Here is a 15,640-nt window from a genome sequence, read left to right on the forward strand (position 1 = left end):
TTTTTTTTAAATTAAAAATAAAAAACAATTTGAAAAAATTAATTTTATTTAATTAAACATAAAAATTAAATATGAAATTTAAATTATTTTTTAAAAAATAATTAATTATTAATCTATTTTTTTTTATTAATCATTTTATTGAGATAAATTGTTTGAAGTCTATTCTAATTACTCCAAACCAAGCACAAAAACTTCAATAATTTAAAAAAAATTCAAAGAGGATCCTTCAGCTTCAAAAAAAAAAAAATTCAAGTCACGTCCCTGATTAAACAAAAATGGAACTTTAATCAACTGGACTTCATTTACTTTCGCCCGTACCAAAAGGGGACCAAAAATTTTCCATCATCATCATAAAATCTAATTATTTTTCTCATCAAAAACCATTGACATTGTAATATGAGGCGAGACACACATAAACCCAGATGAACGAACGGAACGTCAGATGCCATAAAAATGATTAAATTGATTTTTTTTTCCGTTCGGTCAAGTAAAAATTCTGAGGAAAAAGTGCACCGCATCAAAAATAATTAAAATAAATGAAAAAATCGCTAATTTTTATTTCATTAATTTATCTTCCTACAAGTTAGGAGGTGTCATCATCGTATTTCCTGCCATAAATTTTTCAACACAAAAAAAAAGTTCATTTAACTCGCGCGCTGCATGACATAAAAATTAAAAGGAGAAGGAAGAAGAAGTGTGACTCATATAATTATGATATTTTTTTTCTACGTGATGAAGCAAAAAACATGCAAATTTTTTTTTATTTAATTATCACGATATGCCCTATGTGAGAAATTTTTTTATGACAATTTTTTGCTGTCGTGAAAAATGTCTAGGTTAATGAGGAGCGGAAATGTGTGAATTAACCCAATACTCTACTCTCGATATGAGTTTTTTAAATTTCATGAAATAAAAATAAATTTAAAAATATCGACGAGAATAAAAAAAAAGATGTTCAACATAAAAAGTGCACATGTTCAAATTAATTATTTCTCGTGAGTCAAAAATAAATAAAACTATCAACAACGCGGTTTGTCACTCTTCTCAAGAATCTTGGATAATTTTAAGATTTTATTTAAAAAAAATTAAATTTAATAAAAAAAACGAGTCTAGACTACACGAGACGCCTTTCAAAAAAAATCCGAGCGAATTAAATGCAAATCACTTTATCAACCTTTTTTCCACGTGAACGACTTTCTGATCAACTAATTAAGACTTGCATTTTATCATACATAATTTATTATGTGTACATTTGCTGTTTACCTGCTTGGAAAACATATTTCATTTTGTATCAAACAAACATATCGTCGTATGTTCAAATTCTCAGCGCATAAAACTACAAAGTTTTTTACCGAGGAATTGTAATTATTCAACTATGAAAAATGTTCTTTTTTTCTGCGGAGACTTGAAAACACACCTTATGGACTTCCACAAACTCGCCTATTAGCATTATTTTATTATTTATTGTGGATAAATTAAGTTATTTGAACTTTGTTAATGAATAAAGCAATTATTTTAAATATTTTGTTGACAGAAAAATGTCATAAAATGGCCTTAAAATACTTTTTTCAAATAAAAAAATTTGTCTATTTAAAAAATTTGATTTAAGGCCAATTTGAGGCATTTTTCTGTCAACACATTTATTAAAAATTTAAAATAATTGCTTTGTTCATCAAAAAATTCCAAATAAATATTAAATGACATTTAATTTTTTTTCCTTTTTTTATTTTTAATTTAATTTAATTTTCTTTTATTTAAATAAATTATTAATAAAAATAAATTATATTAATTTAATTTAATATTTTTTATTTCATGAATTAAATTTATAAATTTTTATTAAAAAAACTTAAAAATTTTATTTAATAATTAATAATAAAAATAAATTAATTTTTTAAATAAAAATTTATTAATTTGTTTATTCAATAAAAATAAATAGATTAATTTTTTTTATTAAATAAAAAAATTAAATATTCAGATTGAAAATAATTTTTTATTTAAAAAAAAAATAAATTAAATTTGATATTATTGAATAAGTTTTTTTTAATAAAATTAAATTAATTTTTTTTAAACAAAATTATTTATGTAATTAATTTAATTTAATTATTTAAAATAAAATAAAAAAATAAAATTAATTAATAGAATTTTCAAATTAAATTTTCTTTAAAAAAAATAATTTATTTTTATTAAAATATTTTTTAAATAAAAGAAAATTAAATTTAATTTAAAATAAAAAAAAGTAATTTTTATGATAAATAAATTTAATTTATTAAAACATAAAAATTATTTTATTTTAAATAAAAAAAAACAATGATAAATAAAAATAAAAAAAATCTAGACAGAAGATTGATCAAAATATAAATTAAAGCAGTTCATCGCCATCATTTATAATAAAGACTTCATATAAAAATAAAACAAAAAAATTAACACATGCATGAATGGGTCTACTTTTCTCAGAAAATGGGTGCATCTATTGCCCGAGTTGTTAATATAATTATACTTTTTTATATTTTTATTATTTATGGTGAATGAATGCGTGATGAATATTCATAGGAAATTCAAACAAAGTCTCGCAAAATAATAATAATTTTGTTGTCTTGCAAACAAATCATCGTTCGCCTTTTTTAATACTTTTTCAATCTGTCCATTTTTTTTTCTTAATTTTTATTTTTATTTCATAATATTTATTTATTAATTATTAATGCTCCATTTTTTTATTGGCATTTAATTTTTTTCCTGTTAAATGAGTTCAAGTTTATTTAACATCTTGTATCTTGTCCATTTCTATATTTTATGGTTCGTTAAGTTGATTTTTATTCTGTATTTAAATTTCCAGTAGAAGTAATAAAAAAATTGATTCGAATGTGATTCATGTGCTTTATGATTGGCAAAGGTCAGGATTGAATTAAATTTATTATTTGTTATTAAATATTTGATCAAATATTTCATTCCAAAGATTTTTTCTCTTAAATTACAAAAAAAAATGTCATATGCGGAATTCACAATATTTCAATCGATTTGACCCAGAAAGTTAATGTCGTTGCTTACTTTGGTACACAAATATATAAAATTAATTATGCAAATGTCGTTAATTGCCCCCAGCTGACACTATTTGCGAGACTATTAGAACAAACATTTCTCGTATTTTGTTTGTCTGAGCGAATGACTTTCGCCTGTGACACGAAATTTAAAATTTAAAAAGATGAAGTTTGATTTCTGGAAGTCTTCATAAGAGTTTCGAAATCGAGATGAGATGATAGTTTTATGGATCTGTTTTATTTTTGAGCAAGTAGAAAAGTGTGAAAAACATACGAAAATGAAGAGTTCCCCGAATAAAGTTGAATCAGAAGCTAATTATAAACAAGATGGGATTGTGCATTACGTGGCAACAACGATTTTGATGGAAGACGTGTTTTTGTTTGGGAAATACTTAACGGAAATTCTACATTAGTGACGAGTGATTTTTGATTTTTCTTTCGTAAAATGCATTTTAAATTTTTTTTTGTTGATTTATTTACATTTTTCTTGGAAAAGTTTAAACATTTTATTTTAAAAGTGCTTCAGAAGTTCATAAATGTTTAAATTTTTACATTACAAAACTGCCAAAAATTTTTAAAAATTTTGATAAAATAATTCAAAAGCGATTTTTGAAGCAAATTGAGCTCTTTTTAATAATTTTAAAGGCTCAGATTTGCCAAAACGATTAAAGTGAGAATTTTTCGACATTCAGGGTTGCCAAAAATGATTTTTTTTAAAGATCTTAATTATTAAATTTATTAATTTAAATAAAAATTAAATAAATTAATTTAATTATTTATTAAATTTTATTTATTTAAAATATAAAATTTAATTCAAAAACAGGGTTGCTAAATCTTGATAAAATAATTTAAAAGCGATTTTTGAAGAAAAATAATTTCTTTTTGGTAATTTTAGAGCTCAAAGTTGTCAAAACGGTTAAAAAAGTGAAATTTTTTGATATTCAGGGTTACCAAAAATTCATTATTCAATACATTAAAATGCATTTTATTTTTTTTTGTGATTCTTTCATAATTTAAAAAAAATTATTAATAAAAATAATTGTTTTTTCAATTAAAAAAGTAGCTTCAGAAATTCATTAATGTTCAAAATTTAAATTACAGGGTTGCCAAAATTTTTTTAAAATCTTGAACAGCTCATTTGAAAACAATTTCTGAAGCAAATTTAACTGTTTTTAGCTATTTTGAGCAAAACCACTCATAGAAGTGAGAATTTGTTGGCATTCAAGGTTGCCAAATATTTAATTTTAATAAATTTTTCACGAATAATAATTTTTGATGAAACTTATCAATTTAACTAAAAATAATTTTAAAAAATATTTTAAAAAATAAATTAAATTAATTAATTATTAAATTTAATTTATTTATTTAAAATATTAAATTTAATTCAGAAACAGGGTTGCCAATTTAAAAAAAATAATTTTTTTTTAAACATTTCATAACTTCAACAAAAGCTAAAATTCAATTGAAAGCCATTCACAACTCTCGGAACTCCTTTCAAATGCAAATAATTCGCCGTAATTCGCTACTGCCACACATGTCGCAAGTAACAAAGACACTCTATCACCAATTACGATCATTTACGAATAAATTTCCTTTGTTATTACTTATAATTGCAATTTGCTCGACAAACACCCATTACACAATCATTCACAATAATATAATAACAAAAACACACACACGTGACTGTGTCAAGCCTCGTTCAATTTCGCTTAATTGTAGAACGAACAAAATCTCAAGTCGCATCTGCAATTTACGGAGAATGATTTATCGAAATATCATAAAACGCACGTTTAAGCGTTCTTCAGTCTGATAATTTGTTCTTGTTGTTTATTTTTATCGCCTTGATTTTTTTTTTGTTTTGGTCGAAGCAAATTTTCTTCGAAGTAAATGAAGAATTGCTCTATGGCATTAACGTCAAATGCGGTACAACGTGTTGTGGTTTAAATGCCAAGAAGCATAATAAATTGTGAGAACGTATCTTCAATGATAGTAATATTTATTGTTATGACACATGCGGAATGATAAACAAGACTTAAATCAAAGAAATTTGAACCAAAACTATTTTTTTTTGTTTTGAGAAATTCGATTCCATCGAAAACTGGAAAAAATGAAGGTTATTCACCTCGCAACGAAAAATAATTTAAATTAACGATTTTTCTTTTGGTGTTCTGCTTTTTTTTTGTTCTTTGTTTGTAAGAAAGACTTGCCTTCTTTCGGGTAGATATCTGACAGACACTCATCGGATACATTTTCATTTCCATTTTGATTACTATTATTACTGTTATTATAAACAAACACGCAAAAATTTTATTCCAGCTAGGTACCTCGTTGCTTCACTTGTGGCTTACAGTCTTTTCTTTTTCATTTTTTTTTCTTACCGCATTTCGCAGAAAAAATGTAGTAATATGCGGAAATTGACGTCTTTGAATTTTGTACAAATAATTTTTTTTAATTCAAAATGTGCATTGGGATCAAATTTTTAAAATATGCATTGGGGCAAAAATTTTAAAATATGCATTGGGCTAAATATAAAATGTGCAATGGGATAATTTTTGACCCATTTCACATTTTTTATTTTAAACCCAATGCATATTTTGAATTTTTGTCCCAATGAACATTTTAAAAATTTGAACCTAATGCACATTTTAGATTTAAAATATTCATTGGGCGAAAATTTTAAAATGTGAATTGGGCTCAATTTTTTAATATGTTCATTGAGATCATTTTTGACCCATTTTACATTTTATATTTTAAACCCAATGCATATTTTAAAATTTTGTCACAATGAAAATTTTAAATCCAAAATGTGCATTAGGTTCAATTTTTTAAAATATTCATTGAGACAAAAATTTTCAGAAAATGCATTTTTAAAATTTTATCCCAATGCACATTTTTTAAATGCACATTTTGAAAATTATTTCCCAATGCACATTTTCAATTTCACATTTTAAACCCAATGCATATTTTAAAATTTTTGTCCCAATGAACTTTTTAAAAAATTGAGCCCAATGCACATTTTAGATTAAAAAATAATTATTTGAACAAAATTAAAATAAAAATGCGGTAAACTTTGTTGAACTTCTTCCAATGATGACTTTTTAGCTGGTTTTGCTTCGAAGAAAGGCACAGTAACTAACTAACAAGACGATCAACGTTCTCGAAGCAAGAAAGGAGTTTGTTGCATTATGTTTGTAATAAGCATAAAAAGCGACGAAAAAAACGGCAACAACGTAATACATTTTAATTTAAAAAATAAGCTCAAACTACTCGGTGAGTAGAGTAAAGGTTATTAGACGAGCAACGTCGTCGTCGTCGTCGACGGTTTGTGGTTCACATTTTGAGGGTTACCGCATGCTTTGTTAGCATTTTTGTCATTCTTTCCATCGTTGGCGTCGCAAACGAACAAAAGGACTCGCAAAAATTTGAATGTGAATTGTACATCGAGGACTGCTGCCATCGTCGTCGTCGTCGTTCGTCGTTATCTTTCCCCAAAACTCATGTGCAAACTCATTTATTATTAAATATTGTCATGCCTTTCACGAGAACTGGATGTTGAAACGTGTGTTGTTAGCTCTCGGCGGAGAACTATTTGCGTAATCGAGTGAATTCTCCGAATAATGAACGTGTGTATGAAACAAGGATCAACGCAAGGTCATTGCAATGTCTAACTAAAAGCAAAGTGAAAACCACAACGTTCGTTATTTCGGCTCGGAATTGTGTTGAAATGTTTTTGTTAGAAGTTCTGTGTAAATTAATCAGCTTGTCGAGAATATTTTTGTTTATAATAGTAGGTCAAAGTTCTAACATGAAATAAAAATGGAAATTTCATACGATTCGTACGTCATGTCGGCATTTAAATATTACTTGAGAATTATTTTTTGCTTGATAAGAACCAAATGCCTTCTTTTTAAATATTTTTTTTTGCTTTTGTGCATAAGACGTTTGATATTTTTTTTGGTTCTTGATACTCTTTGAGAGGATGTTTATTTGTAAATAATTACTAAAGAAGATAATTTACAGCAAAAATAATCAATTCAATGAAAAAATATTTTTTAATCAATTTTAATTTTTTCTATTTAAATTTTTAAATTAAATTCTTAAGAAAATTATATTATTAAGAATTTTTTTAATTCAATTTTTTAATCTAAATAAATTTGATTTAATTTAATTGAATTATTAATTTTTTATTTATAATGTTTTAATATTTTTTTTAAAATATTGAAAAATAATTTTTTTTAATAATTAAAAATTTTTTTTAAATTTTTTTAATCATTTAATATTTAAAAAAAATTTTTTTATAATTTATTTAATTTTTTATTTAATTTTTTTTTAAATTTTATTATTATTAAAATAAAATGAAACAATTATTTATTTATTTTTATTAATTTTATTTTTTTTATTTTGAAAAATTTTCAAATAATAAATTTTTTTTAAAATAAAATAAAAAATAATATTATTAAAAATTAAAAATAATTATTTTTATCAGCTTTTAAGTTTTTTAAAAATTATTTTCATCAAAAAATTAATTAAAAAAAAAAATAAAATTTTACTTTAAATAATTAAAAATTTAATTTTATTTAAATTAATGTATTTTTATTAATTTTTTGATGAAAATAGTTTTTAAAAAATTTAAAAGCTGATAAAAATAATTATTTTAAAATTTTAAAAAAATCTTTTAATATATAAAAATGCAAAAAATATAAACTTTCATTGTAACCTTGACCCATTTCATAACATGGCGTCAAAATGCCAATTTCTGCCTTCATTAACAAAATAAATGTATAAATTAAACTGATTAGTAATCATTAATATTTATTGAACAAGTAATTCTACTACTTTAATAAAAAAATTTAATTCATAAATTTACGACTGTATAATTTGTACATTCAATACTGATATGAATAAAAAACGAATGTACAGAAAGACAGCTAATTAATAATTTTCGATCATAAAAAATTTCTTATCAGATGTTCTTTGCTCGACTCGCCTCGCTTGCATGAATGAGTTTATTAAAAAAAAAAAAGAAATAAGAATTAAATTGATGTACTTCTGTTACTGTTTCTTCGGCGCTGCGCTGATTAGAAAGAGGAAGTAAAACTGCTGATTATGATTTCTTACTCTTCTCTTATGCATTTCTTCATGAACAATTTTTTTAATAATGAAATGAGAAAAAAAAGTCAAATGCTGGTCCACATAACCAGATGCATCGAGTCGAACAATTTCATTCACTTAATTGATTTTTTCTCCTCTACGTTTTTTTTTCGTCGTCGTTGTCTATCTGCAGTTCATGCAGTTCAGTTATTCACTCTTGACACATAAATCGACCGGGGCATGGAAAAGACATTAACTCGTCCCTTCTTCATTCTTCTGCGAACATATGAACATAAAAATTGTCGCAAAAATATATATGACTTTCATGATAATGATAAGAAAATGTTTCATACATATCTGCATCATTATTACATATTTTCAGTGTGTCTCTGTGCTTTCATGGAGTGTCGCCAAGAAAATGACCAGACAAGGAGAGAACAAAAAAAAAGTTGAAAGTTTTCGTTAGAAGAAATATTTACAAAAATGTCGTATTTTGGTAAAAAAATGTGCATTGGGTCAAAATTTTAAAATTTATATTTTTATCATGTGACCCAATGCATATTTTGAAAAGTTTACCCAATGAACATTTTAATTTTAATATTTAAAATAATTTAAAATGTTCGTTGAGCAGATATTTCACATTATGCATTGGGTTCAAATTATTTAGAAAGATAAAAATCGTATTTTATAAATTTTGTCCCAATGCACATTCAAAATTCTTCATCTCAATGAACATTTTTCCTTTTTAACCTAACTCAAAGTTAGAAATGTCATTTTGGAAATGTCAGTTGGAAAACTTACCCAATGTACATTTTAAATTTTCATAAAAACGAAAATTTTCAATTTTGACCCAATGCACATTTAATATTTTTCAATATTTATAAAATAATTCTACATTTTTAATAAATTTACAGTTTGAGTTCTCATCCCATCGTAAGTTGAAAAAAATCCCAATGAAAATTATAAATTTTCTTGAAATGCAAAATTTTGAAATTTTGACCCGATGCACAATTTAAATTTTTTTTGTAATGTTTTAAATTTTTTTCTTTATGTAAATAATAATTTTTTAACTGAAAATAAATTTTAATAATTTTTGCCCAATGTACATTTTAAAATTTTTCACAAAAATGAACTTTATGAAATTTTCCCAATGCACATTTTAATTTTTTTTTCAACCGACAGACCTGAGTAAAATTTTAATGTTTTTTTCGAACTCCATAAAAAATCATAAAAGGAAAGGATTGCAACGTGTGTAGGTTTGATAAAGGCATTAAATCATCATCATGATATCTTGCGCGCACGTTAATTTATTATACACGCGATTCGTCTCCCGCATTCGTTTTTATCCGAAAAAAAAATCTTAAAATAAATATCATTGTTACGCCAGATCAAAATGCATTATTCATCCGCAGAAATGTACAGTTAAACTAAAAGAACATGAGGTCAACAAACAATGAGCGCGAGGAGAAACATTCCTGGAATTCATTAACACTCGTTGTTGTTCTTGCGGTTACAAAACATGTGTTTTCGGTAAATTGATTAGGATGGTCATGAAAAATCGAGAGGGGAACGTAAACAAATCAATCAACGTGAATCGACACGAGATAAGAACTTTAAGAAGTCAAAGAAGTCATGCTTGAGCGATAAAAATCAATGACAATCCCGAAGTTCATTCTTAAAGAAGCAACGATTTTGTTACAATTAATCGTGTAAACATGATTTTTGTTGCGCACGAGAGTTGTTCGACTACCTACTCAAATGCAATAAAAAAAATAAAAGGAACAAAGGAGATTCATGAATAATGTGATCGAGGCACGAATTTATCGTCATCATCTTCCTCAAATGCAACTTTAAAGCAGCTTTGTTATGGTAATAAAGCTATTATTGTTTGTTTATTCGATGATTCGATAGTTCGGAGATGAATGGAGAGTGTTAATGATGGCACCTTTTGATGAGTTTTGTTTGAACAGATTTTGGTTGGATGATTTTATGAGTCATTAAATTACGATTTAAAATGAAAAAGAAGAGTTTAGAGTTGAAAGAAAGTTTTTAGATCAGTTTTTTTAACTAAAATATTTTTAAAAAGTTTAATTTAATTATTCGTGAATATTTTTTCATTTATTTATTTTATAAAAATTAAATAACAAAAATAATTTTAATGAAATCCTTAAAAATAAAAAATTTCATTAAAATTTTGATTTTTATTTTTTTTTTTTGAATTTTAAATTTTTTTTATTAAATTTTTAATTTATTAAATTAAAAAAATAATATTAATAATTAAATTCCTCAAGAGCAAAAGTTTAATTAAAATTTCAATATTTAATTTTTAATATTATTTTTAATTAAAATTTATTTTAATTTTTTTTTTAATTAAAAAAAATAAATTAAATAAAATAAATAATTAATTTAATAAATTAAAAATATAAAATTAAAAAATTAATTAAAAAAAAATTTAAATATTAAAATTTTAATTAAACATTTACTCTTGAAGATTTGAAAAAAAATAATTTTTATTTTTTTTTATTTTAATGAAAAAAAAAATATTAATTAATAGCTATTTAATAAAATTTATTAAATAAAAATTAAATAAATAATTAAAATTAAACTTCGTTAATAAAAATTTTCAATGAAAATTGTTTTTTTTTCATTTCAGGAAATTACAACTTTTGAAGATGGATTTGAAGCTTTAAAACTGAAAAAATTTGGTAAGTATCCTTTATTTAAATAAAAAAGAAATAGTCGGTATCCTTACCACTAGACAATATGGGAAATTAAAATTTAAAGAAAAACATCAGCGAAAAAATGTTTGAATCCATTTTACAATAAAAGTCGATGAACTGCAACATTTACAACTCGTTAAATTCTAAAAAGTCATTAAAACGTAATTCGATGATCGATCGAGAACAATAAAAATTAACTTGATTAGGTCAAAGAGTTCAAAAAATACCAAATTTCTCATTAAAAATCACTGAATCATTGCCTCAAATTAAAAGATCTTTCCAAATACGTCAAAAAACGTGAATAACCAAAATATTTATTTATTTCGTTAATTAGCGAAAACCTGTTTTTTTTTTACTGAAATTACAATCAAACGTTATTGTCAATAATAAATTCAACACGTTTTTTCGTACCGAAACTCAAAGTTATCTATAGATAGGTGAATAACTACGTTACAAATAGATGACCGGGGAATACTGCGTGATTCATCTTTTCGTGAACGACAAAAAAAATAAAATTTATGAATGAATTTACATTTAAATTCACACGGAATTCGCGAAACTATCGGTAGCGGTTTTTACAATTTTTTTAAAAAGATGACGAATTGTCAGTCTATTTATTCAAAAAAATGCATTAATTGTTAAAGTACACTCAGACTTTTTTCCTCTTGATTCTCGAGAAGAACAAAAATACACATTTTGTGCAAATATTTGAAGAAAATCTCATCATTTCTCATCCGAGACACGTTAAAGACTTGCACAAATAATAAAAAGAGGGGAGCAATAACCAATATAGTTAAAGGTTTTATTGAATTGCAAGTTTATTCAGATGCGATTTTTAGACATGATTATTGATGAAACATAAAATCCACACATATGGCATAAAAATAGTTTTAGCGGCGCCATGAAGATGAATCAGATCATGTCCCCCATCATGTCATCAAGGTTAATTTGTATTCAAAATTGACTCAAGTTCATTTCCGACTTTTTACTCGCACAACCCCAAATTTTCGCAAAGAAAACAAAAAAAAATGTTCAAACAAAACAAAGGGAAGCAATAACAGTGAAATTGAATTTTATTTTTCCTCTGTAACTTTGTTCTTCGTAAAAATAAAAATACGACGACGAGAGAGGAAAATGGTCTGGTAAACAATGTGCGTGAGACTTGCGCATTTCGGTTTCCCATGAATCATCAAGTTGTAATAAAAATAACAAAAAACCGGCGTTTTTGTTGTTTTTGCAAAACTTTTTTTTGAAATCGATACTTTGTCCTGTATTTCGACTCAAAATCGATATTTTTTATTTTAAATTAAATTAAATAAAAATTCTTACCGTTGAATCACTAAAATCCGTGAGCAATCGATTGTCCGTTATTTCTTTTGTTACTCCATCTTTCACGAACGGAAATGCTTTGGCAGTGTCCATGCATTGCAAAATTATATATAATAAATTTATTATTTTTATTGGATTCATTTTTTCTAATCTAATTTCCAACATTTTTTAATTTTTTAAATTAATTTAAATTTTTAAAAATTATTTTTATTTAATTTTTTTTTAAATTGATCGAACATTGAACACTTCTACTCATCAATCATCGCACTTTTTATTTTTTTTCTATTAATAAATATATCTTGACTTAATTGATTCAATCAATTATTTTATCTATTTAGTCCGATATTATTATTATTATTTATTCTCGTCGTAAATAATCGTCGCTAAATATTTTTCTATTATTAATTTTTTTATCACTTAAGCATTTATGGCGAGAGATAATCACTAATGGAATATTTTTCTTGTTACTTAGGTGACAAGGACTGCGTCTCATGTGTTACTGAACGTATAGTAACAATGTTGAGGCGCCGTTGTTGAAATATTTCTCCAACAAGGGCGATATATTTTTCCGTATATTTTTTGTTGTTGTTGTATTTTTGTATGGAGCAGATGACACTCCTTCACTAATAAATTTTGTTATTATTTTTTTTATTTAATATTATGATGTTTCAATTTTTTTTCTATATAATAAAAAAATTGTTCATAATAAATTTTGCTTAAAATAATTTTTTTAAATTTATTTTTGTCACAAATTATTTTTTTTTTAATCACTTCGAATGGGTTTCATCACTCATTTATATTTATTTCGGATTTTAATTAATATTATTTATTTAATTATAATTAATTTAAAACTTTTAATTTATACATATATATTTATTTTATTTTTTTTTGTATGAATTTATATTAAAATAATAAAATTGGATTTAACTCTCGGGGAAGCACATCACTTTAGTAACCGCACAAAATACGAAGCCGTTAATGGTAATGCATTTTATTTATAAATAAATAATGAATGAGACGAGAGTAAAAATTTTGTGCGTTTACGCGATACCGTATGTCAACTGGAACTGTTTCATATGGCATAGACATAACATCGAATAACATAGTTCCTGGCGGACCCAGACTAAAAACTTTTATACAAAACTTCGCTGTACTGTGAAATACTACATTTCATACACAGAAACACAAATACACACAAAAAACACGTCTCGTGCGACTCACAATGAAATATAAAATAATGTAGGTTTTTTCTTTGTATTCATCATTCAAGTGTTGTGTGACAAGAGGCAATATTAGCTAATTTCAGGATTAAGGTCGAATTATGAATTAGAACGAAATTAATTTTAATCGCATGACACGTGTAAATTTTTTTTTCACAAAGAACTTTTTAAAAATTAACTGATTTAATTTACAAAAATAAAAAAAAAATCTAAGAAAAATAATTATTTGACAGAAAATGAACAAAAACTTACAAATGTGTTTGTTATAAAATAATAATAAATACAGTCATGATTATAAATATAAATTTTATACATTGAAACGAAAACACACGACTACAGAATCAGAAAACCATATGATTCGAATTCATTTTGATATTGTACACAACAACACATGGGCAGACTTGAAAAATTCTTAAAAGTCGTTCTTTGCCTTTTACAGCGTATGTGCATGCGATGTTAAATGTGATGTTTAATACAATCAGAATAGTCAAGTGCTTTTTATGTTGTTCTTTTTATTTTTAGAACACAGAGGAATAATTGCATAAAGTATGTATGAGCATAAGAATTGGAGATATTTTTAGAGAGGGTCGGTTAGATATTTTTTTTTTTTTTGTAATAAATTTTGATGATTGGGTAATAAATTAATTAAAAAATAAATAAATAAAAACATTGAAATAATTATTATGAGTTTTTAAAATAATATTTTTTAATTATTTAATGATTTATTTTTTGTTTAAAATTTTTTTTTTTGTAAAAATCATTTTTAATTTTTTTTAGTTTATTTATTTTTTATAATTTATTTATTCATTTATTTTAATTGAATTAATTAATTTTTAAATTATTTATTTTTTTTTTTTTATTTTTATTTATTTTTTTAATATTTATTTTTTTTTATTTAAAAATTATTTATTTTTTTTTATTTTTTTTTTATTTTATTTTAATTTTTATTAATTTTTTTATTATTTATTTATTTATTTATTGATTAAAAACATTCAAAATTTTTTTTAAAAATTTATTATTTTACATTATTTTAATTTAATTTTTATTTAATTTTAATTAAATTTTAAGAAGATTAAAAATTTATTAAAAAATTAAAAAATTAAAATAAAATTTAATAAAATTTATTATTTATTATTTATTATAATAATAATTATTTAATTTATCAAAAAATAAATTAATTTTTTCTCATTGAATTTACAAAAAAAAAATAAATTAATTAATTTATTTAAATGAATTTTTAATAATTTTTTAATTATTTTTCATGGTTTTTTAGAATTAAATTTGAAAATAATATTCAAATAAACCTTAAAAATATTCAAGAAGTTAAAATTTCTTAACTTCTAACAAAGCAAGTCATAAAAATGAAAATTTTCAAACATTATCTGTTTTTCGTTTCAAATGTTATTCTTCTTGCAAACTTCTTGCACTGTCAGAAAAACATGTGCGCAAAATTTTACTTTACCCTTTAAATTATTTCGCAATATAAATAAACATTTAAGAAGATTAGCTTTCTTCCTTTTCATAAACATGTCAAAAATTTTGACAGCTCGAAATTTTATTTTCTGCACAAAAGTGCATTTTGTTGCATTCCAGATGTTTTTAGACATCATTTCGCTCAAAATCCATTTTTTGTTTAAAAATATTTTTTCGACAAGAGAATAAAATGCGATCTTATGAATAATGTAAAGAAAACAAGAAAATGAGAAGTCATTGGTATTAGTTTCAACAGTATTCTATTACATTCTTTCCAGATCCTCTTCGTTTTTTTTTCTCATTCGGAGATGGAGTTGAACTGAATTGAATTTCAATACTTGAATGGCGGACCGGTCGTTCTTGTTTATTCATCGCCGCGGCGATATGAGTGTTTAAGAAAGTTGCTTCAAGAACTCTCGAGAGCGACAACAACACCAATTGAATGAAATTTCACAAAGAGATCCTTTGTTTTTCGGCATTTTATGTGTTTTTTTACAGTAACATGTGCACAAGTGTTGTAAATTTTTATCTTTTGTAGTTTCTCGGAGCTAGTTTCGGGTGAATAAAGAAAACGCTTCGAATCGATTTTGGCAACATTTCAAAATAATGTATGCGTTCCGCAATAAAAAAAATATGAAATAATTCGAGAGGATTTTTCATCCGGGAATGCAATCCTTATCCTTCGCTTTTTTATGCCATCCTTTTATTGCTTCCTTTTCTGGACGAGTACTCGACAGTCGTTGTCATTGTGTGCCAACAAAAAGACAAATAA

At 24.0% G+C, this 15,640-nt stretch overlaps 1 protein-coding gene across 1 annotated transcript in view; it reads right to left on the bottom strand.

The window, feature by feature from the left end:
• LOC134836703 (matrix metalloproteinase-2) overlaps positions 1–12,337 on the bottom strand; it is a 207,365-nt gene extending 195,028 nt beyond the window's left edge. Inside the window, exon 1 of the mRNA XM_063851889.1 lies at positions 12,176–12,337. Coding sequence (XP_063707959.1) covers positions 12,176–12,316 — 141 coding nt within the window. The 5' untranslated portion in view covers positions 12,317–12,337. The remainder of the gene's footprint in view (positions 1–12,175) is intronic.
• Positions 12,338–15,640: the final 3,303 nt, after the last annotated feature.

This window comes from Culicoides brevitarsis, chromosome 1 (genome assembly GCF_036172545.1).
Source record: "Culicoides brevitarsis isolate CSIRO-B50_1 chromosome 1, AGI_CSIRO_Cbre_v1, whole genome shotgun sequence".
Lineage (NCBI taxonomy): Eukaryota > Metazoa > Arthropoda > Insecta > Diptera > Ceratopogonidae > Culicoides > Culicoides brevitarsis.